The sequence below is a fragment of the Anguilla anguilla genome, chromosome 7, assembly GCF_013347855.1.
Source record: "Anguilla anguilla isolate fAngAng1 chromosome 7, fAngAng1.pri, whole genome shotgun sequence".
In the NCBI taxonomy this organism is placed as follows: Eukaryota; Metazoa; Chordata; class Actinopteri; order Anguilliformes; family Anguillidae; genus Anguilla; species Anguilla anguilla.
This window is the reverse complement of record NC_049207.1, coordinates 19,437,797-19,460,199: the sequence shown is the minus strand read 5'-3', so window position 1 is coordinate 19,460,199 and position 22,403 is coordinate 19,437,797. Positions and strand designations below refer to the sequence as shown.

The 22,403-nt window shown below is 40.8% G+C and overlaps 3 protein-coding genes across 8 annotated transcripts; 2 read left to right on the top strand and 1 right to left on the bottom strand.

Moving 5' to 3' along the window:
• Nucleotides 1–630: 630 nt before the first annotated feature.
• larp7 (La ribonucleoprotein 7, transcriptional regulator) lies at nt 631–8,447 on the top strand. 3 transcript variants are annotated; one of them, XR_004766161.1, is made up of 13 exons: nt 631–976; nt 1,477–1,692; nt 1,980–2,080; nt 2,249–2,332; nt 2,455–2,619; nt 2,701–2,806; nt 3,406–3,732; nt 4,067–4,220; nt 4,473–4,612; nt 4,833–4,954; nt 5,052–5,239; nt 5,507–5,598; nt 7,705–8,447. XR_004766161.1 is itself a non-coding variant. In XM_035426101.1 (13 exons), the coding sequence occupies exons 2-13, from the start codon at nt 1,485–1,487 to the stop codon at nt 7,780–7,782; spliced, it is 1,734 nt and encodes a 577-aa protein (XP_035281992.1). In that variant the 5' UTR covers nt 631–976; nt 1,477–1,484; the 3' UTR covers nt 7,783–8,447. The 3 variants fall into 3 exon arrangements, 2 of the variants coding, with proteins under 2 accessions (XP_035281992.1, XP_035281991.1); XM_035426101.1 differs by having other exon boundaries at nt 4,070–4,220; nt 5,052–5,211; XM_035426100.1 differs by having other exon boundaries at nt 5,052–5,211.
• On the bottom strand, nt 8,205–16,110 carry LOC118231822 (stabilizer of axonemal microtubules 1-like). Of its 4 annotated transcripts, none has more exons than XM_035426103.1 (4): nt 13,474–16,110; nt 11,693–11,872; nt 10,639–10,841; nt 8,205–10,280 (listed from the first exon to the last, which is right to left on the bottom strand). In XM_035426103.1, the coding sequence occupies exons 1-4, from the start codon at nt 13,488–13,490 to the stop codon at nt 9,283–9,285; spliced, it is 1,398 nt and encodes a 465-aa protein (XP_035281994.1). In that variant the 5' UTR covers nt 13,491–16,110; the 3' UTR covers nt 8,205–9,282. The 4 variants fall into 4 exon arrangements, with proteins under 4 accessions (XP_035281994.1, XP_035281993.1, XP_035281997.1 ...); XM_035426102.1 differs by lacking the exon at nt 13,474–16,110 and adding an exon at nt 12,341–12,538 and having other exon boundaries at nt 11,693–11,844; XM_035426106.1 differs by lacking the exon at nt 13,474–16,110 and adding an exon at nt 12,341–12,538 and having other exon boundaries at nt 10,750–10,841; nt 11,693–11,844.
• Nucleotides 16,111–16,212: 102 nt separating this feature from the next.
• plin2 (perilipin 2) lies at nt 16,213–20,811 on the top strand. Its single transcript, XM_035426107.1, has 8 exons — nt 16,213–16,351; nt 16,571–16,608; nt 16,824–17,019; nt 17,628–17,710; nt 18,112–18,397; nt 18,830–19,014; nt 19,442–19,558; nt 19,949–20,811. The coding sequence occupies exons 2-8, from the start codon at nt 16,573–16,575 to the stop codon at nt 20,330–20,332; spliced, it is 1,287 nt and encodes a 428-aa protein (XP_035281998.1). The 5' UTR covers nt 16,213–16,351; nt 16,571–16,572; the 3' UTR covers nt 20,333–20,811.
• Nucleotides 20,812–22,403: the final 1,592 nt, after the last annotated feature.

Below are 22,403 nucleotides of genomic sequence, written 5' to 3'. Positions count from 1 at the left end.
TGACATTTTTTACAAAAGAAATGCCTACAGTGGAAAAATAGAGTACAGCATGGGCTGAAGGAACCTTTTAGTTCCTTGAAAAGTAGTTCCTTGGTACTTTTGGTGGAAACGCGGCTATAGTTACTTAGTGGGAGTTCTACTCTGGTTTGGGTATTCAGCATTATGCTGGTGCAAAAATAATCATATACAATTTAACTATCATGATAGCGTCTTGATTTGCATGTGTGCAAGTGTCTTCTTTCTTAACCATGATATAAATATTACCAAGATCATTTTTTTCACGTTAAGTTCTTCAGAATTGATTAAAATCTTCTGCTTGAATACGTGATTACTCTTTATCAATAAATGTATTGTTTCATGCAATTAGCGTCTCATTTTGGTACAAAATGTAACCCTTTGAGTTTATGGAAAATATTAAAGTTGGAAAGTCCGGAGTAGGATGTAAGTCCCCAATAACCTTAAAGTCTGTATATGTATTTTTCTATGTTACATAAAATACATTTTCGATTTTCCGTCTTGGGCGACAGACGACCACAGAGAGGACGAACAGCCACTTGCTTAATAGCCTATAACCAAAGCTCATTTTAAATATTCGTGTTTCCCGCAAAAAGGTCCGCCTTCGGGTGAGACGTCATCAGTAAGCGACAAAGGACAGGTGTCCGAGGAATATTCCTGAACTCGAAAAGTGCAACTTTCTCTTTGATTGCATTTTATAGAGTCTTATTTCTTGTACTGTCAAGAACAGAATGTGGAATATGCTTTCTTGTTTGAAATAAGTAGTTCTGTTGTATTCTACGTGTATTTATTTTAGAAAAGCCCCTCCGACGTGAAGAAACCGAATCTCTTGAGTTTCCTTAGTCCCTACGAAAGATCTACGTTAAGCCCAATGTGGGTTGATACACAGTTCTGGCTTTCAATGAATCTAGCCAACTAGCTGCCAGGGCCATCAGTCTGTCCGTTTGCTTCAAATAACAAGGTAAACGTTGAGCATATGAATGTTACGTTATGTGTTATAGTTAAATGTTGAAGATTTTTATATTTAGCTAACGTGAGTTACTTAGCTATAGCTAACTGTTTGTGGACTTCGATAGCTTGACGGTTCGCTGACCTAGGCGACATAACTAACATATCTGATATTACCATACCAATCTGAACTTCACGCCGAAGCTACTTCGCTGAAGTTATTTTAATATTATATCTAGAAACTATCAAGTGTCTTGCACTACTGCAGACGTGGCAGTAGCTAGTTATCTTGCCTTGCTAATTCTGTCGCAAAATCACTTTGTTACCTTACCACATTGTTTTCGTCGTGGGATTTTTTTTTGAATTGATTACTACAACGGTGGCACTAATTATTTAGACTTTTTAGCGTCACAAAATGGATCTGTATTACATCAGCAAAATGGTTATGGTCAACCTCTTGGTTGAATTTCTTTGGAAGGCGTGATTAAATACGATGGGTTTATTGTGCCACAGGTGTGAACATGATTAACACCGAGAAGAAACCTACGGGAGGTGATGCTTCTGCGAAGGAGGCCAGCGAAAAGAAGAAGGAGAGTGAGAAGAAGAAGAGGTCACGGGTGAAACAGCTGCTGGCAGATGTGAAGAAGCAGGTGGAATTCTGGTTTGGGGATGTCAACCTCCACAAGGACAGGTTCCTGAGACAGCTTGTTGAGCAATCAAGAGATGGTTGTAAGTGTATAATTTTTCCAGATAGTGTCTTTGTAGCACATAAGAATGGGATGGTGGAGTCATTTCATGCTTCAGTCTCTGAAATAATGTTCTCCAACTGTTACATGATCTGCACATGTTTGCCCTTGCTTGCAACGACAGAGGTTCTAAGAAATACATGGCGCCCTTTTTCCCTAAAACTGGTGCTTTCATGGTTTGAATAGCTACATTCTTAAGAAACCATTTGAGTTTTTATCCTTTTTGTGTTCATTACTAATGAGTGAACTGCATCTATTTCTGCTCTGTAGATGTAGATATTTCTGTGTTAGCCACCTTCAATCGAATGAAAAAGATGACGACTGATGTCAAGTTGATTGCAAGGGCCCTTAAAAACTCAAGTGTAGTCGAGGTAAGGAGTTTATTTTATTTTTTTCTCTGTGCTGAACAGTTTGTTCATAGCATGTTTTTTTTGTCAAGTAAAACATTCCAAAATAATTTCAAGACGATTGTTGCTGGCCAAGGTTTGGAAGTGTAATGGTGTTTTGAGAGTGAAAGCAATTAATTCTTGTGATTCCAGGTGAACCTTGAGGGAACAAAAATAAGACGACAGCATCCACTAGGAGAGGAGCCAAAAAATGTGGACGAGCGCACCGTCTACGTGGTAACAGTGCACGTTCCTGCAGTAGTTCTCATGAAGCCTCTAACTTACACGTGTGATTTATTCTTTACATAATTAGAGTTGAAGCCCAGACCGTGGTGTCCACTTTTTTCATTCTTTTCCAGGAACTGCTGCCCAAGAATGTGACACACAGCTGGATAGAGCGGGTGTTCGGCAAGTGGGGGACCGTAGTTTACATCAGCGTCCCGAGATACAAGTCCACTGGACAGCCAAAGGGATTCGCGTTCATCGAGTTTGAGACGGAGGAACAGGCGCAGAAAGCCACTGAGGTATTTCTGTGCCGTTGATTTATGGTCTTTTTGGGTGGTTATTTATCTCTGTCAGTTTTCATTTATTTTGCTCTCCGTTAGATGCTGAATAACCCTCCCGAAGATGCTCCCCGGAAGCCGGGCATCTTCCCCAAGACCAAGAAGAACAAGCCCGTTGCCCTCCCAGGCCCGGAGGACACCCCACTCGGTGGGTGTGCTGCAGCGGCCGCTGTAACGGGCTCTCCCATTGGAGTACCCCGGCAACGTGCATGCTCTTCCCTCATACAGGAGTGCTGATGGGAGTGGATGTCCTTAGAACACATGCATGTCACAATCACAAATGGAAAAAGTCTTTTTTTTCCCCCCTGAGAGCAAACAGACCTCACATTATGTATAAACTAAGCCCTTACCTCTGCCATTGGCTAACTACGTTCGCATTAATTCTAACTCTGTCACTGCTTATTTTTTGTTTGTTTGTGAGTAAGTGTGCATGTGTTTGTTATACGTGACCTGTGCGCATGAATTTGTGTGTATGACTGTGTTTGTAGGTGTGTGTATGTGTGTATGTACAGGGAAAGGGAAGGGATGTGGGATGTAGAATATTTTGTCCTACTTTTATAATGGTGCTGGCTGTTGTACACCTTTTTCTTAAATAAAAAGATATTTTAAAAAAGTAATGATAAAAGTCATAAATAACTTCTGTTATTATAGAATAAAATGTACGCAGCATGCAAATATGTATTTAAGCATTATGTATACTGTTTTGTGCCCCTTTTGCATCATACGTTACACACACTCTCTGAGCAGAAGAGAAGAAGAAGAAGAAGAGGAAGAAGTCTCGTGCTGGTCGGAAGGAGAGCACCACTCAGCCAGTGCCCGAGACCAAAGAGCAGGAAGCCGTGGCGGAGACAGAGCCCTCCGACAGGAAGAGGAAACGTGCAGCGGAGGGCCCGGAGTCTGAGGGCCAGGATGCACCGAAGGACCCAGCCAAGCGGGAGAAGAAGAGGAGGCGGTCTCAGAGCGTAGAGGGGTCCAGGGCCGACACGCAGGGCGAGACGCCCGCCAAGATGAAGAAGATGGCCGAGGTAGAGGAGGACCCCAAGGAAAGCGAGGAGGCCGAAAATGAGGTCAAAGGTAGAGTCGAGGTTTACATATTCAAGGCTATCGTTTTTAATAGTTTATTGTGCCCAATGCAGAATATATATTTTATGTTTATGTATTTTAAAACTTGGCTGCAGTGTAGTATAGTGGTGGGGAACTGGGCTGGTTACTAACTGATAAATAACTTTGTCAGTCTAAATGCTGCTGTGTGGTTTTTCAATGCTGTGCATAAGCACGTAGTGTGGGAAAATCATAATGAGAGAGGCTGCAAATATAGAGGTGGAAGCTTCAGTGAATGGGACAGTAACATCTCGGTGAGATGCACTGTGCTCAGCAGACTGTTAGAGTCATTCCCTTTGCTTTGCAGTAGATTCTGCTGAAGGTGAGAAGGAGAAAGAGGAAGATGAAGAGGACGGGAAGAAGGAGGACTCTCTGTTGAAGGCCAAGAGGAAGAGGAAGAAGAAGCACAAGGAGCGACCCAAGATTGGCGAAGAGGTCATTCCCCTCCGCGTTCTTTCCAAGTAAGCCTCCTCTGCTCATCTCTTGATAAAATAGTCCACCTGTGACAGTCATTGTATGAAGTCCTGACTACAACAGGCTGCTTATTTGTAAAAAAACAAAAATAGTGCTTTATGCTGTTCTAAAATTTCAGTTGCATGTGCCCTCCTAATCCCTGAGATTGAGAGCTTCTTTTTGAAAGCGTGTTATTTTTCTGTAGTAAATGTTGACATAATATTCTGTCCCTGCTCCTGCTCTCCTGCTCTGTGTGGAAGGAAAGACTGGCTGGACTTGAAGCGGGAGTACGTAACGCTGCAGAAACGTAGCATGGCCACTCTCAAGAAGTCCATGGTCAGCCAGAAGGGTAATGGAGAAATGGAGCTTGGCTCCACCGTGGAGAGCAAACAGACTGCCGGTAAGTATGACTCACTGCCCTTGGAAAAAATTGAATGTAACAAGATACATATACAGGAGATGATGGATGTGCTAAAAAGGAGCAGGAAAGGTATTCAAGTGGTTTTTATTCATTAAATCTTTCATTGAAAAGGTCTGAAATTCTTCCATGGCTGCGTAGGTTATGGAAGTATTTGACCTTCAACGTGCATTCTGCTTCTCCTTGTGTTTGTGCTCCGAAGACATGAACAATAAGCAGGAGCGTGTGTGCGACAAAGAGGCGTCCCTCGGCCCCCAGTTTGAGAGCGGCGTCATCGTGAAGATCACGCACAGCCAGCCACTACCAGGAAGGAAGTGTATCAAGGTACCTTGTTTCGACCCTTTATTTGTTTTAGTCATTTTTAATCACTAGAGTTAACACTGTTGGCAATGCTGCCATTAAATGTGTATGGCTTGCGCAGGATGCCCTGTCGGAGGTGTCTGCTGTCGTGTACGTAGACATTCTGGAGGGGGATGCGGAGGGGCACGTCCGTTTCAAAACCCCCGAAGATGCCAAGGCAGTGATCACGGCTCGCTCCGAGATCCAGAGGAGGCACAGCTGGAGACTGGAGATCCTCTCTGGTGAGATGCATGCTGGGAATAGAACGTGGTGGGTCCTGAGATGAGATTTCACATGCCTGCTCATTTGTTTCAGCCGTCAGACTTAATGTTTCTTATTCCCTCAGAATATACTGGTGGCAACATCAAAGGCAATTACCTTTTATTTTCTTTGCATGTTATTGTATTAAAAATGACAGTTTGTGTTTGTGCTGTTTCTGAAAGTCCATTAGTACAGAAGTAGTGTAGTGTTTTTTTGAAGAATAAATGACTTCTATGCTTCTTCTATTTAAAAAGTTGTATTTTGCTTTATTAAAAGGTGACAATGAACAAAGATACTGGCAGAAGATTTTGGTGGACCGGCAAGCTAAACTTAATCGTCCGAGGGACAAAAAAAGAGGCACAGAAAAGGTAAGCTAACTGGTTGGTTGGTCGGTTGTTATTTGTATTTCATGAATTTCAAATGTGTTAAGACAAATTTGAAAAGGTAAGGAGCAAAAATTTAAATTTAAACCTAAGGAGAAAGTCTTTTCTTGGCTAAAACAAAGTACATTTAACCCCTTCACGCAAGCTCCCTATTGGCCTGGGCATTGGTGTCCTGTGATTGCTGAACTCAGATGCAACCAAACTGAGTGGAAACAGCAAACTGTTTTCTAGCTTTATTAATAGACATGCATGACAACTACACCAAATACGGAGTTTCTAATTGTCCATTCTTGTGTCCATTGAACAAGCACTTCCTGCCCAGTCTCTTCTGCAACTAGTGTGACACACTGGACAATAGTGTGTATCTGGGAGTTCATAGAAAGATTCTTTACCCACCAAAAATTCTAATTCTGTCATAGCAACAAGATAAAGCCAAAGTATGCCAATAATAATAGCCCAAAGGTATGCCAATACTGTGGTGGGAAAATGCTGCTTGCTGAGTTATGCCACGTCACTCTACTGTCAATGTCTGTGACTAAATATGGAATAAATATCCAATCTTACCACTGGTTTTACACATAAAGATGTCCCTTTCAAGATTCATTTATTGTCTTGAACAATCCGTTCAAATAAGACGCAAATAGAAGGCAGGAGTAGGCATTTACATCGGCCACGTGCAAACGCCCTCTTGTTTTATCGCTGTTGTAACTCTTTTCAGTTAGTTTGGCTTGATCGATAACTCTTTTATCCAGTAGAGGACAGTATAAGATTACAAACAGTGTATGGCATGTCTCATTTGAAATAAATAATGATTGAGACATGCCATGGTTGCCCCCATGCAGCGGCATCAGTTGTAGCTTTTGCGGTCAACTGTAACGTTACACAGTATTATACAAACACTCATCGAGGTGTAATTGTTTTTTTACTTTGGTTTTTGGAAAATTTTACTTGCAAACTCTCACCATGCTGACATAAATTAGGGGAGTGGGTCAGAACAGGAGGGAGCAGAATGAAGTCTAGCGAAGATACATACGAACATGGTGAAGATGTACACATTGCTGCTTGTAACATTACAATAATTTACATTGTGTTATATTTTTTGATATTGTTATGTTGGCATTGGTCTTAAGAGACAACTGTTAGCCTCTGGTAATGGTGCTCAGCACATTTGTATCAGGAGCAATCCAGTAGTTGTCAGTGTAGCGCATTGTTAGCGTACCCTAGGCAGTAGTGGCATAGTGGCTTATAGTGGTCTGCTTTTTTAGAATGCATGCCCCTCAGAAAGGCACTTGTGTCTTTCAAGAGCTTTGCGCTATTCTCTAATGCAGCTGTTTCACATACTGTAGTGTAAGAGTTCATAGGTGGCTCAGTCATGTGTTATGCTTGAACATGATCCAAAAGTGAGCTTCATGAGTCAAAACAGTTGATTTGTAGTGAAATATATGATTATGTTATGATGGACAGCAATGCACAATTTAGTAATTTTGGATAGATTTGGAGACACTAAGGGACACCATGGTACACTGCTTACCTTTTGCGACATAGATCTTTAGTAGTTCGCCATATCACCCTCAGATTTTGCACACAAGTACTTTTTTTGGTCAAGTACTTTATGATCCAGGACATGTGTTTTACTTGTGATCTTGTGAGTATTTTATTTCAAACCATAGAAGAACAGCTTCCTTTTTTGAATTTTCTCCAAGATTGTATTTGTGGCACTTTAGTGTATATTCATAATTTAGGGAGAAAGTATTTGTATTGTAATTGTTAGTATTGTAAATGGTACAACTGTCTTCCTTCATTTAAACCTTTTTCCACATCTCTGTGATGCTCACATCTGGAGTTGTGAAGCCATAATAGAACACTATCTGGGCTAGGATTGGCCAGATTTGGCATCTGCGCAAAGGGGTTAAGTAGTAAGGTCTGTGTATAAAGTCATAAATGACTATCACACCTCAACAGCTCTTTCAAAACAAAGGGAAGACTAGGTGCATATGGACAATTAGTTATACTGATGTACACTAACAAAGTAAAATGGTGGCTCTGTCTTCATCTAACAGACAGATTTTTATCATCTGATTAATTTCACAGTTGATTGCGAAGGCAGAGAAAATAATCACAGCCCAAGCAAAGGAGGCCAGTAAGCACATCCGCTTCCTGGAAGACTGAACTTCCTGAACATCGTCTCCAGCTGATGACTCCCACACCGGTGTGCAGGACAGTTTGAGTCAGCGTCATTTTTCTTCTTTTTTTTTTTTACTATTTTCAGACAATCTTGAATAATGTGACTGGGGCCTAACGTGGCAAGGTTTCTTGAATATGTTGCTTTTACATTGACATGACTCGTCTTGAGTTTGATGCATTTTTATTTTGACCTTTGTGATGAGAGTGGCGCAGACTTGTTACATGCCATTTGCTTTGTTTCCAGGTTTACAAGTGCGATTTGCAGGATGATATTATATATTGAATAGAAGGGAATTCTGTATATTAATACAGCAAGTACACCATGGTTGAAAAATTATAACCAGAATATTACGGTAAATTTGTACCTTAGAGTGTTTTGTAAAAGAGCACACAAATTCACATTGAACTGGTTTCAGCAAGGTTTTTATGAGTTGAGTTTTATTAAAAGCTTGTGTTTTAGTTTAAATTTGTTTTCTATGTTTGTGGAAACTAGAACAAGATCAACAAAATTTTGCCATGTATGAAGATGTGTATATAATGTAAATATGGCAGAATGTGCCATTCTTTTGTTTTTCTGGCCCCGGTTACCTCATTTACAGAGTTCATGAATTTCAGTATTTTTTGGTAAATAAAACGCCGTGTTGAGTGAATGTGATGACTGGTGAGTTCCTGGACATTTGGTTTGCATTTCTGTGGGGCGTGTTCAAGCTTTTGTATTAAATGCCCAACCTATAGTCAACTTTTCGGTTGGAAGCTTTCCTTCTAAGGTCAATATCTTAGGAGGGACATTCTAAGTTGTCATGTACAATATGTAACCAATGGACCTGTTCTTACTAAGCACACACCTGTCTCATATAGTACTTAAATATGTAGAGCATCAAATTGAGGAGCTATTTTTTTTTTTTTTTAACTTTTGAGACGGTAATACTGGTGTTAATTTAGTCTTTTGTTAGATGATTTTACATCAAGGGAAAATTAAACCATTTGGCTTGTAAATTATGCTTGGAATTTCTGCACCACCGTCAGCACTTTGTTTTGTATTTAATTATGGAATAAAACAATCCAGTAATGTCTTGAATACAAAAAACAGTATGTAGCATAAGATTGGTTACAAAACTTTTACATGAGCTATAACAAATTCTCTTCTTAAATGAAACGACTAATTTTTTTAAAATTTAAAATGCAGTGTTTTTTTTGTTAAAAAAAAAAAATAAATAAGAAATTAAGCACATTTATTTATATATTGCTTTCCATTTGCACAGTAAATAACTGGTGTTGCAAGAAATTTAAATGTTAAGAAAAACTTTGGCGTCCTGAAAGCATGTACAGCAAAACCTTTTCATCCTGAGCACCAGAGTAACTGCAAACTCAGCCAAGAGTGTGCCTGGACAATACATAATTGGCTATAGAAGAACTGAATATTAATTATTTTTACTTTACAATTCAAGCGAAAATCTCAATTTTACCAGTACCTTTACCAATAGTCTAGTTTGCCCTCTTGCGTCTGGTAAGGGCAGCTGAATGGACAGTCTTGGGGCCGTGACTGCATTTAGGTTTACGGCTGTTGGTTTCAGCTGTCCGGACTGCACTGCTCTCCCTTGCTGACGGTGTGTGCTGGAGTTTGTTTCCTTCACCCCGGGCAAGCCTGTACCCTCTTTCAGAGCAGGGCTGGGTCTCCTTGGTAATGTCACTGGCAGTAGAGGCCATGTTGCCGGGCATGGAGCAGTTCCGGGACTGAAAGCTAAGTGGGAGTACCAGGGTCTTTGGCATGTCCTGGGATGGACAGGTGATGGTGTTCGTCAAGACCTCCACAAGTTTGTCTGGCTCCTTCAGCTGTGTTATTGGGAGAACTTTCTTGGTCTCCCAGAACCGGCGCTTTTCCCCCTTGGCGGAGGGGGCCTCTAAGGACACCTTGTCCGTGGTCCAGGCCTTCTTAGGGGTGTGTGTAGATGGCAGTGGATGGCCCTGCTGCACCACAAAGTCAGCATGAGTGGTGGAGATGAACTCCACTTCATCCTTGGGAGAGGAGTCACCGGTTCTGTGCCCACAAGTCAGCCTTAGTGGCCAGGTCTTACACTTGTCCCACAGTTTGGTACACCCCTGGCAGAGCGTGGGGTTACTCTCCCAAGTGGCTTTGGATCTGACTGGCTTGACCACTTCTACCTGCAGACAGCTGTAGTCATGTCTGTAAGTGGTGACGCAGTTTAAGGGGCTGCTGCTGGGCTTGTACACGAGCCGCTGGATGAGCCGTTTAGGCTGTGGTGGGTGGCAGATATAATGCAGCTTGTAGCTGGTGGTGCTCTCGAAAGGCAGGGCCTTTTCCCCAGCGGGAGTGACTTTCCAGCTCTTACCGGCAGCGGGAGCAGCCTTGGAGCAGCAGTGCTCCTGGTACGGGACGGTCATGTGGGACTTGTGGCTCAGCTTCAGGTCGCTGTTGGTCCTGACAGGCCGCTGAAATGGAGTGGCCCTTGATTGAAACTCCTCTACAGTAACAAAAATTCAGTTAGCTTCACTTTTAGAATTGTCATTTGCCTAGATGACCATTCTAAATCTGACCAACTAGACAGGCACCCCGATAAAGTGCTACAAAATATAAAACTAACCTGGGTGCCATATTATTTTATCACGAATAGTAGTAGAAGTAATATTAGTACTGTATGTATAGAAATTCGTTAAAAGCCATTTTACAATACAACTGTTCCTCAATGTAAGTGCAGCTCTATTCACTTGTTTCATTATTCACAACTCAGAAGTGAGGCTTGGTTCAAGATGGCTTATAAACCATACATGGGAACTGTTCTTAATAATTAATTATCATTGTAGCTATGAAGGAAAGCATACCTTTGTATGTGGACCGAACGTCCATCTTAGCAGATGGGGGACTGTACTCTATGGTCTTGGTCACTGTATTCTGCTGGATGGAGTATGCTTTATAGTCATGCACATACGTACTGGTATGCTTCACAGCCCCCTCAGGTGGGACATGGTGAGCCTCAGCGATCTTTGGGACCCTCCTTGTCACATCATGCGGCATGATATCTGACCTAAAATGCATTTTAACTTTTTACTGGATTGTTTCAGTATTGGGTTTGAAAACTGAAGGTTAAACTAACCTTCTGAAATGAGTCAAATGATTTGATCGATAAGGGGAACGATTCAGTCAAATGATTCAGTTAATTCATTATTAAGAATCAAACTACTTTTTTCTAGTGCTGACAATACAGAATTGTACATGGAAGTAGAGCAAGGCTTTATATTTGCAAAAGTCAAACAGCTATAATACGAGCAGTTTTTCCTATTTTTGTCCAAGTTCACAGTGCAGAACGTGGCTCTGCATGTTGCATTGAGCATGTTAAAGGTAATTCTACATGACCTTGTACCTACCATCAAAAGTAATGTCTATAACAATTACTTATAAATATCGTGTTTCTCATAATCAAAGGCCCACTTTATCCACCAGGATCAATTGTTCTACAAAGGCAAGGTCACTTTAGTTGTAGGCATGGCAACGGAGGAGAATGGCAAACAATTATCAGACAGAAACAAACTGTATTTGGTTTGAAAACATTTTCCTTTCTCGTTTAAAATAGCCAAGCCTTTAAGAACAAGAGAATATTATCAGACAAAAAATGCAAAGGTCCTGTCAGTTTAGCAAATAGGTTAACAGTACAAACACCATGAAAACAGTGTCAATATACACATTTTTATTTGAGAAAACATGCCATACCACATAAGGAATGGAATTAATGTGTAATAAACCATTTTTATGGTTACAAAAACAGCATTCATGAGATAATAGCCATTTGGGCCACATAATTCCTCAATTCATAGAAGTCATGAAGTTAGTGGTGACAAATAGGGGACCATGTGCAGTAAGGCCACAGGTAGGTCTCACCTGAATGCTGTCATGCCAGTCATCTTCACTTCCGGACGCCGGCAGTTCTCTGGAGCTTTTCCCAACTTCTGGGCGGCTGTAGAGCTGTGGCCGAGGAACCTGGCCTGATACTCCGTGACCATGCGACCAGAGTCGGCACTTAGCTCTGCTGACTGCGGCATATGAATGAAGTGTTGGTGTCTGCAAAGAAAAACTTAATATGATTCCTAGTTGAATGTCAATTTCAATCAGAGCGCTACCCAAATTTTGTAACGGGGGTTGGTCTTCTGCAGACTGCGATGCTTACAGTACTATAGATAGAACGTCCCTTTATTACACACATGAACGTGAGTAAACTATGATGTGGTATTTATAGAACAACTGAATATTTATCCTGAAGCTGTTGTTTTGTCTGAACACTAACAGGGAATATACAGTATCAATGTATGCACTGCATGCATAGCCTGCTCCAGTTCCGTTTCCGAAATTAACAGTTTACAGATTGAGGCACCCCGAAATACAGTAGGCCTATAGCACTACTAACATATTTGAGGATGTGTTGGAGAAACAAACGCCCCTTTCGCTTTTGACAAACAATCTGATTTAATGTTTATGTGACAACAATTTTTTTACAAGTACTCTCTTAAATCGGAAAATACACGGTCTTACCTCATCGAAAAATATTCTCCCGCAAATGCTTCTCACATAGACTGCAATGATGTGCGCGTTCTGTAGGCCAGCATCTTTTAGTTGAAATTCGCTTTCACACACTTGCATTTTACTCGTTGAAACGACAGTGTTTCAATAATTCAAAAACAGACGAGAGTAGTGAACAAATGGAGTCGGCAGTGGGGGGGGGGGGGGGGGGGGGGGGGAATAGCTAAAAATACCACCGGATTACTCACTCACCCACTCTAGAGATCAGAGGCATGAAGGGCTGTGGATGAGAACTGGCGCTTTACTGCCATTAGGAGGATGGACGTTAAAGGCTTTTGATCTAAGGGGAGATTTCAAGCCTTTCATATAAAAAACGGATTTGCGGGGGAGAGAGATAATAGGCTAATCCTATGAAAATATGAAGCAACGTAAATCATCTATGAACAACCACGGATTAATCCACCCCAATTTGATTGGGAAATTATGCAACTAGTTTTATTGATTTTATTGAATTTTAACGTAGAATTAGAGAATGGTAGGCTAAATCGTTTGGATTCTGAGTCTATGATTTGTATAGTAAGTATAGTAATATAGTGATTTGCATAATAAATGTGAAGCCGACAGTTGAAACGGGGCGGAAAGAGTTATCTTTCCTCCGTAGGCCAGAGAAGCCATCTGCACCCACACAGCACTATCCATCTGCCAATGCTGTGCTTGCCGAGTCCTAGAGCGCCCAGTGTTTGGCGGTCCAAACCAGTAATATCAAGCCCTCAGAAAATTGATTCAGTGAATGTAGCTACATCAAGGTGAAGATCTGGAATAAGCATTGATGTATTCATGTAATAATTAAAGAACCATCGCGCTGTGATTTTTTGTCAGCTGTGGTGGTATCTTGCTAATGTGAAACACCCTACAACCCTTTGACATGCCCATAAATTGACTTGGGCTGAAACCTGAGACTTAAGGCAAACTGGCCAGTCAGAGCTATATTTGAGAAAATAATCTTTAGGCTACATAATCTCTCCCAGCAGGACCACGGACAGCTCCAAACGCCTGCTATAGTTGGCCCCGCCCCCGTGGAGGAAAAGCATAGTATATTTGTGGTGACGGCAGGATGTTACATACAGTATGTATCTCTCACATACCTCCATTCCTCTATCATTGCTCTCTCTCTCTCTCTCTGACTCCAGCTTTCTTCCTAAGTGAGTGCGTTCGTGTGCTGCAACCACTGAACCACTGTTCATTGACCGCAACTATGACGAGTGACTGAGGTTAAATGAGGACATGTGACTGCTGCTATTATCATGCCAAAGTACAGCCAATAAAAGACCAGAAGACGTGCGTGATGAAGCTCCAGAATATGATTGCGAAAAAGAGTAAACATTGACATGAAGGAGGATTGCGAAATCTCTAACATTTTATAAAGTGTGTGTCAGTCCACTTTGCCATCTACGTCCAGCAAGAATGAAACTGTATAAAAAGACCTTGGCCTTTGTCTTGAAAATGCGGCCTGACCCATATAGTTTACATTTAATTTGCATATATGGTTTGATGCAAAATTATTGGGACGGTAACACGATTTTTGTTGTTTTGGCTCTGTACTCACATTTGATTTTAAATAAAATTAATATAATATTATAATATAATTTGCTGTTAGATTTAATTTTAGGGTCATCTATAGCTGGTGATCCTTGTAGGAGTCACAGCCCTTTTTATACATAGTCTCCCATTTTTTATTAAGACTCAGTATTGAGAGAGCACATGATAATTATCCACCAAACCACCATTCTTGTACTTCTATTATCTTGGTCACCTCAAAATAACTCGTTAATTTTATGGAAGTTGTAATGAATTGATTGGTTGATAGACTGACTTGCTGATTGATTGGTTGATTATTTGATTGATTGATTGGTTTTGTTTCTCTTTGTAACACTAAAAGATTTGTATGTTTTTCCCCAAAGCAGGGGCTGAACATATCGTTCAGTTTTATGAACCATCCTCAGCCTGATTACAAACTGTCTCCTAATACACTGTGCCCCTCAGTCAACCCTGTGAACTCTCTGTTGTTTATATTCTCTGGCCTTCCGAAAAACCTTATGTTCCAACCCTTGCTCTTGAGACAGTTTTACTGGAAACACACCAATTCTGAATACTTTCGATCCTCAACAGGGCCTTTTGTATCTTCACCCAATTCCATCATCAATTCCAACTTCCCATTCCTTCATCAGAGTGACTGCAGGACTTCTGCAACATTGGTCATGTATGAATATAATTATATATTATATATATTTTGAAGCATATTTTTGAAAAGAATGTTTTTGAACTTACCTGTGAATACAAGGTTCCATTAAGTATTTTACAGATGATACTATTGAAATATATGTGAATGTACTGTACTGGTCAGGAATATTTCTCATTAAAATAAGTTTTTTGTTGTAAAAACTGATTTACTTATTTTATGTATTTATTTATTTATTGCAGTTTGGCTTGTTTGAACTTTACTCTCACCATATACTTTACATTTCCCATTACACCGAGATTAAAGTATTCCTTAAGCCTTTTAAAAGAAATAGGTTACGCGTTGTGTAAATGAATGCAACATCAGCACTTAATAGCATGTTATATTGTACTTTGAATCATCAGCACATTTCATTTATGGCTCACATTGGTAATTAAAATTTCTCTGAGCACATCGGATGATAGTGATCATAGTCCAGCACAACGTGGTCAATCCATGTGGACTGTGACGACATCTTCATTGACTGATTCAATTTGCACCCTTAGTGATTACCACATTATATTACTGCTTTGCAACTGATTATTGAAGAATAAAATTACTTCAGTCAGAGCAAGTCTATATCTGGCACTGTTGATGTAGCTAGACTATTGGAAAATATTACATAATGTAGTACCAAGTACTGTACTAGAAATATTGATGAGTAGCAAATATTTAGAATGCTTTGCTCTAGAAGTTTTGTCATAGTCAAGTGCTTAATGACAGCTTGTTCACACTTATGGAGGTTACTACGCTGTCAAAAAAAATTACCAAATAAGGGCATACTGTCATAGCACAATCTACCACTAGTCTCTAATTGTCAATGAGACTTTGACAATGGAGTCAGATAGCATATAGGTTTTCAAACACAGCTGCTCTTGTACTTATTACAAGAAGTAATTAAGTACCTAGGTGAATGTCCAGTCTTACTTTGGCTTTCATTGCACTGGTGATAATTAAGATGATGATGATGATGATGATGATGATTGATAATGGCTAATTAAAATAGCAGTAACAGTGAGGATGAAGACAGCAATAGTAGGCCTAATCAACTTACTGTTGTGCCTGAAAAGCTGTCTAGACCATAAAAACATGACTTTTTGTGGGATGGGTTTCATCCGACAACTCAAAAGATTTTGTTTAAAATCAGTCTTAGGTTTGGGGAAAAGTGATGTGATGGTCATAAGCTGAAGCAACAGTTGTACGTGAAAATTAACATGTTCAGCTCTTTCACCTAGATTGTTCTGGCACTCTCTCTTGGCTAAAGGGAAATGAGTCACTGAGCAACCTCCTTGAATCATGTGAATTTATTACTCACAGTTGGAAATTGAAACTAGTCTGTTGTAGACCAGTTGTACCAAATATGAGAGAACTGTTTGTACAGATGTGTAACAATTTATACATTTGTTTCATGTATGATCATTTAAATGTGCGTTCACTAGGACAACCCAGAATACATAGATGAAATTAAAGCTACGTCACTCACTTTGCTAGCAACGTCTGTCGTAAGAACAAGGAAATTCCCTCTACTGTGACCTTTGCTCCAAATTCTCTTGCGTCCAGGTTTCTGTTTTACGTCAAGACCTGAACAATCTCTCGCGAGAAATTAGGAGCTCGGTTTTTATAAATACAGCAATGATTGCGCATAGGAATCAGAAGACCTACGAGTTAAGGACGTGTATTGTGGGCTATATAACTAACAAGATCATTTTACTTTGCTAACACAGAGATCGTTGATTGCTGAATTGGTGAGTAATTGGTTTTCTTTAAACCATTGTTATAAAGAACCGTGGTTATATTTTCTTTCCTCGCACTGTGGTAGTCATGTGGAGCTACCGTTAACAAAATTGTTTCCTATAACTTCTCAGAATTGTGTACTATGAGACTGACGTATTTTGTATACTGTAGCTAGTATGACGTGTTTTTGTTTCCTTGTTTGGTACTGACACTGAAACATTTTCTTTTAGCAATGGAAACTATGGAAGTTATGGAAGTCTCCGATCAGGTGCGTTTGATGTGCCAGTTATATTTTGTGTGTTGTGTGTTGAATTTTTAATGTGCGAGCTACTACCAGTTTACTTTCTTGAAAGCTTGGAAGAATGTCCTAGAATACCCTCGAAACCTTTTTTATTTTTTCTATTTTTAAAATGTATTTTATTTTCGTTCTGGTGGTAACTACCACGTACAAACTTGTTACATTGTCATTTTGTTTTCTTCCAGAGTGTGGTGACCAGAGTGGCCAACCTTCCCCTGGTCAGCAGTACTTATGACATGGTGTGTAATGTGTACACTAACACCAAGGATAGCCACCCCTACATTAGGTCTGTGTGTGAGGTGGCTGAGATGGGTGTGAAGACTATCTCGTCAGTGGCTCTGACCAGTGCAATGCCCATCATTGGCAAGCTGGAGCCTCAAAGTAAGACTTTATGCTCTGTTAAAGTTGAAGTCTTGTATAACTGTTTTTTTTTTTTTTTTTTTTTTTAACTAAATATTAGCTAAATGCTTGGATTATACACTGGGGTATGTATGGTAGAATGAAAGTATTCATGATTCTATGTCCTGTTGGTGTTAGGTATTACCAAGTGTATAGCCACTGTTTGTGCATTGTATTTCGTAAGAAATGTTTTTTGATGTAGTGCAGAGGTTGAAAAAGCTGTAGTCTGACTGGAATGAAGCTGATAGTAGTGGTTGCAATTACAGGAAGTGCTGGACTTTGTTGCACAAAGGTTATTTCCTACTGAGGAGCTGTCATGTGGCCATACACAAGCAGTATCAATTTTATTAGCCTCTGAGCTGTCAGCAAAATATTGTAAATATTGTAAATGGCTGCTTGTTTCCTAATTTCCTTTTAAACTGAAACATTATTACATATTACATATTATTCTTTTCCAAAGGCACCTGTCTTAAAAATTATTATAGTGGATGTAATGCTAGCTAAATATTCATTCAGGGTTTTTCAATGTTATTACTTGGTCTACATAAAACATTAACTGTTTTTTTTATGTTTGTTTTGTCTCTTGACAGTTGCCATGGCAAATGACCTTGCATGCAAAGGGTTGGATAAGATTGAGAAGACCTTGCCAATCCTCCACCAGCCATCAGAGCAGGTGTGGAGTAGCCTGATGGCCTAATTTATCACATTGCATTCCATTGCTTAACACTGTGGCATATATTTAATCATAGCCCGCGACCATGCTTGCCTAAGCATCTGCTGCCAAACAGGGAGAGGTGACATAAAAACATTGACCTATTTCTGCATGACCTCCAAATCCCACTCCTGTACTTATGACGCATCGCATGCCTTTTTTAAACTTTTCAAAAACGTGCTTGTTCACGTGACAGTTTACAACCACCACTGTGCAGCTATAAATATTTTTCACTGTTATCCTGTATGGATGAGTTAATAAAATGTTACTCCTGTATAAAGGTATGAACGACAGCATATGCCTTCTGATGTAAACCCGTGGCTTTGGACACATAGGTTCAGTGTTCTCTCTCTCTGTGTTAGATTGTTGCGAGCGCCAAGGACGCGGTGACGGGAGCAAAAGAAGCCGTGACCACCAAAGTGAGCGGAGCCAAGGACACAGTGTCCCACACCATCATCGGGGTTGTCGACAAGACCAGAGGGGCAGTGCAGGACAGCGTGGAGATGACCAGGGCTGCGGTCAATGAAGGGGTCAACACCGTGATGGGCAGCCGCATGGTGCAGCTGGTGAGCACCGGGGTGGACACCGCGCTGAGCACGTCCGAAACACTGGTGGATCAGTACCTGCCTCTGACCAAGGAGGAGCTTGGTGAGTCAGACCAGCTGGAAAAACTGTGGGGTTTTAATTCAGAGTGTTTGTGGGGAATTAAAATGCCATTGCATTAATCGGCTCGGTATCCAGTCACGAGTATTTGTTTAATTCTGTGTCCGCTAATATAAAACACAGAGTGCAGGCGTTTATTGCTAATGAGATTAATTGGAAGAGAGCATTCAGTAGGTGCAGAACTCTTGCCTATTTGCTGTTTAACAGATAACAGGCATGTTAAAATGAGGATGTTTGTAGAGATTTACTTTTTTTGTAGACGCCCTCTTTTTGTTGGTATCAAGCAGCACTACGCTGTTGCACTAGCAAGCAGCACTGTGCTGTTGCACTAGCCAGCTTTTCTTGATGACTGAGATTTTATGGATGGCAGTACTCACGCAAACCCTTGCATTTCCCCTTCTTATTTTCCTCCTGCAGAGGTGGAGGTGAAAGCTGTGAAAGGGTTTGATGTTGCCACCGGAAAGCCCAGCTATTACGTGCGCCTGGGGTCACTGTCCTCCAAGCTTCGGAAGAGGGCCTACAGTCAGGCTGTGGCCAAGGTTCGAGATGCAAAGCAGAGAAGCCAGGAGTCCATCTCTGAACTTCACCACACTGTAGATCTGGTAGGTCAGAGCACAGCTGTACCGAGCCATATGGGTTGAATTGCACAGGGGAACAGTGTAACGCCAAAATCTCGAATCATTTCTTACTGCTTTGACAGTCATACAAGTCATACGTTTTTCAGAAGCACAAGATTGAGTTTGCTTTCATTGGTTCTAAATTGAGGAAATGTGTGCTTAAGGGAAACACTTGTTCCAAAACATTATTTTGCATTGTGTAGTAAGGCATTTTGATTAAAGTATTGTTAGGAACACTTCTGGAAACTTAGCATTTTTACAAATTTGTTCCTGAAATACTTTAGTAAAGGTAGCAATGCTTTCAGTAATCCAAGCCACAGGTGTTTTTTTAACAAGTGTTTACATTTATAAGAAGACTGTTGAACATTCTTCTGTATTCTAGGGCCCTCATTTGTTGTATTGTTCCCCTTAGATTGAATATGCAAGAAAGAACATAGACGGTGTCAATCAGAAAATGCATGAGAAGCTAAATTCTTGGGTTCAGTGGAAGAATGAAGGACACCAAGAGGAAGAAGCCACTGAAGCCATGGTAATGTTGTGTTTTGTTTGTTTTTTTTAAATTGCAAAAACATGTAATCGGTATGGATACTTGCATGCACTATTAAACATTCCAAACCATACTGTACAAGTCTAGCTCAGCAGGTCACCAGTCCAACACAAGCAGGTCCTTTTAACAGCCCAGGCTTTTTATCTGTAAATGTAGAAGAATCATGGCTGGCAGTAAAGGCCAATTCCAAGTTCAGTGTTTACAGAATGTGGGTTGGAATTTGACAGCATCCGAGTACTTGATACCATGGGCATCATATTTCAATTGAGTGCAGTATAGTCAAAGTTGACCTTTAGCTGAGGTTGGAAGAACTTCTTTTGAGGGAAATTACTCTACTGAAAATCTTGACTCATCCGTGTCTCCTGTTCACAGCAAATTGAGTCGCGCACCTTGGCCATCGCCCGCAGGCTCACCCACCAGCTGCAGACCACCTGCCTGACCCTGGTGTCCAGCCTCCAGGGCGTCCCCCAAAACATCCAGGAACAGGCACAATCTGCGGCCCAGTCCGCCTCAGACATCTACAGCAACTTCAACAAAGCCTCTGCCTTCAAGGACCTCTCGGATGGCATGCTGACAAGCAGCAAGTCGCAGCTGGGGAAAATGAAAGACTCTTTGGACGGAGTCATGGACTACCTGGTCAACAACACACCGCTCAATTGGCTGGTAGGTCCGTTTTACCCCAGGCTGGCCCCACCCCCCCACAGTTCTGCATCTAACACACAAGAGAAATCCCCTTCCCCAGAGAGAGTTATGTAGCCACTGAACTACCCTCAATAATAACCCTCAGTAACCCTCCAGGCTCAGAACTAATCCGGGGCCATGGGCCTCATTAATACTTGGGGTTGTGCTTAAATGCTGTGAAATCCAGTGACTATGTTGGGGCCAGTGCAGGGTACAGTATTGACAAAACAAAGCATTCCTTTTACTCTTTAAAGTTAATCAAGTTGTGACATAATGTGTACTTACTTGCTTTCTGCACATGCAGACATTGTGCAGGTCTGCTTTGACATTGATCTGAAATGTTACCTATGTAATCCTGGCTGCCTCTGTGGTGGTTTGTGTAACACTTTCATGTCTTAGTGATTGGACTGAATCTATGAAAGGCGTGTGAAGATTGCCACTAAGTGCCTTACCATAATCCATAACATGCTTTCTTGTATCAGCTACTTTATATATTGACTTTGTATTGCACAATTTTGTACAAGGATTATAATAATAAACAACCAAATATTTAACCTTTTGTCCTGAGTGATTTAACTTGACTCTTGGTTTGTGGATGGACTGGGCTTGTTCTTTTGTATTGCTTTTGGGGTTCTGCAGCATGAGAATTTTTTACATTAAGTAAAGCAGGGGTGCAAAACAAGGGATACTTCTGCTCTTAACTCTTTAATTAGCTCAATCATATCTTGATCTGACATTTGTATATGCTCTATAGAGCTGCCAAAATACAAAAACTAAGGTAATTGGTTGGAACAAAAACCAGTAAGTTCTGCACCCCTGCATTAAGGGAAGGTACATTACCTCTCATCCCAGTGGTGGTATTGTTTAAATTTGCCAGTCAAAGCTGCAGTTTGTAATGCTTTTTTCCCCCTTGTGTGAAATGCCCAGTTGTGTATATGTATGTCAGTGCTGGGAGGTTGGAACAGTAAAAGCAAGCATGTGCCCTCCTCAAAGGCACTTGAGATCTGCTGCCACTTTTCATCACAAACACAGCGCTTAAGTCTGACTCACACAAGCTTGAGTCGGAGGAAGACGCTTCATGTGCAGGTGCCCAGTCGACCAGTGGGGGCGCTGGTGTACAATAGCGCACTGTCTTTCTGGCCAAATGAAACCATCCCTTCCCTGGGTGATGCTAAGTCCAGTTGTATGTTTCTCTGCTGGGCTACTGTAGGCACTGGTACAAACCGGATTTGCCATGACACCGTGGGGCCCATGCTAGAAAAGTGAAATGGCTACCGTATTTAATTTATTACCCATGTTTTTTCTGGTCATACCTCACGCTGGCGCACCCCCCAACCCACCCCAAAAAAAGACAACCAAGCTCATTTTAACCAGTATTTCCCATGGACAGGTGCCTGATTTCACCATCACAGACCTGGCCTCTGAACCAGGTGATTATTCCGAAGATGAGGAGGAAGATTGGTCATTTGACTGCTCCAGTACACCCTCTACCAGAGTGGAAATTTTAGCAATATAATATTCACCCTCAACACTTGATATTTTGAGAACTGCACTTGCTTGGAGATTTAGTTGTGATTCATTTCTCAGTTCATGAACTGTAATAAAATATTTCCAGTTATTCTGCCCTGGTGTCTGTAACTGAATATACTTTCCACATTCCCAAAGAAACACGCACAACTCTGGCTTCTTTGTATACAGTTTACACGACTATGATTTGGTTGCATTCTTTTCAGTGTACCTCTTATGTAGTTCTATTTACTGTCCATACAAATGCAGTTTTTGGTGCAAAAGAAGTACTGTATTAAGGCCTTCAGTAATTCAACTTCAGTATTCGGTCAAATGTGTTAAATGTTAGTAGAGTTGAACTTCTGTTGTTGAGATATCTTGTTGTACCAAAACAGGGGGTTTATACATACACACACACACTAACTTATGATACAGAATGTAAACCATTAAATTTTTGGAAAAGAAAAGCTACCATCATTGTAAAATATTCAAGTTTTCCTCACCTTCTTTCTTACCTAAAAATATGCAAGTCTTTATGCAAGTTCTACATATTTTGGTAACAGCCAAAAGCAATGCCATCCAGACATGTATTGGAACACAATAATAGGATTAATAAAAAAAGAAACTGCTGAAGCAGAAG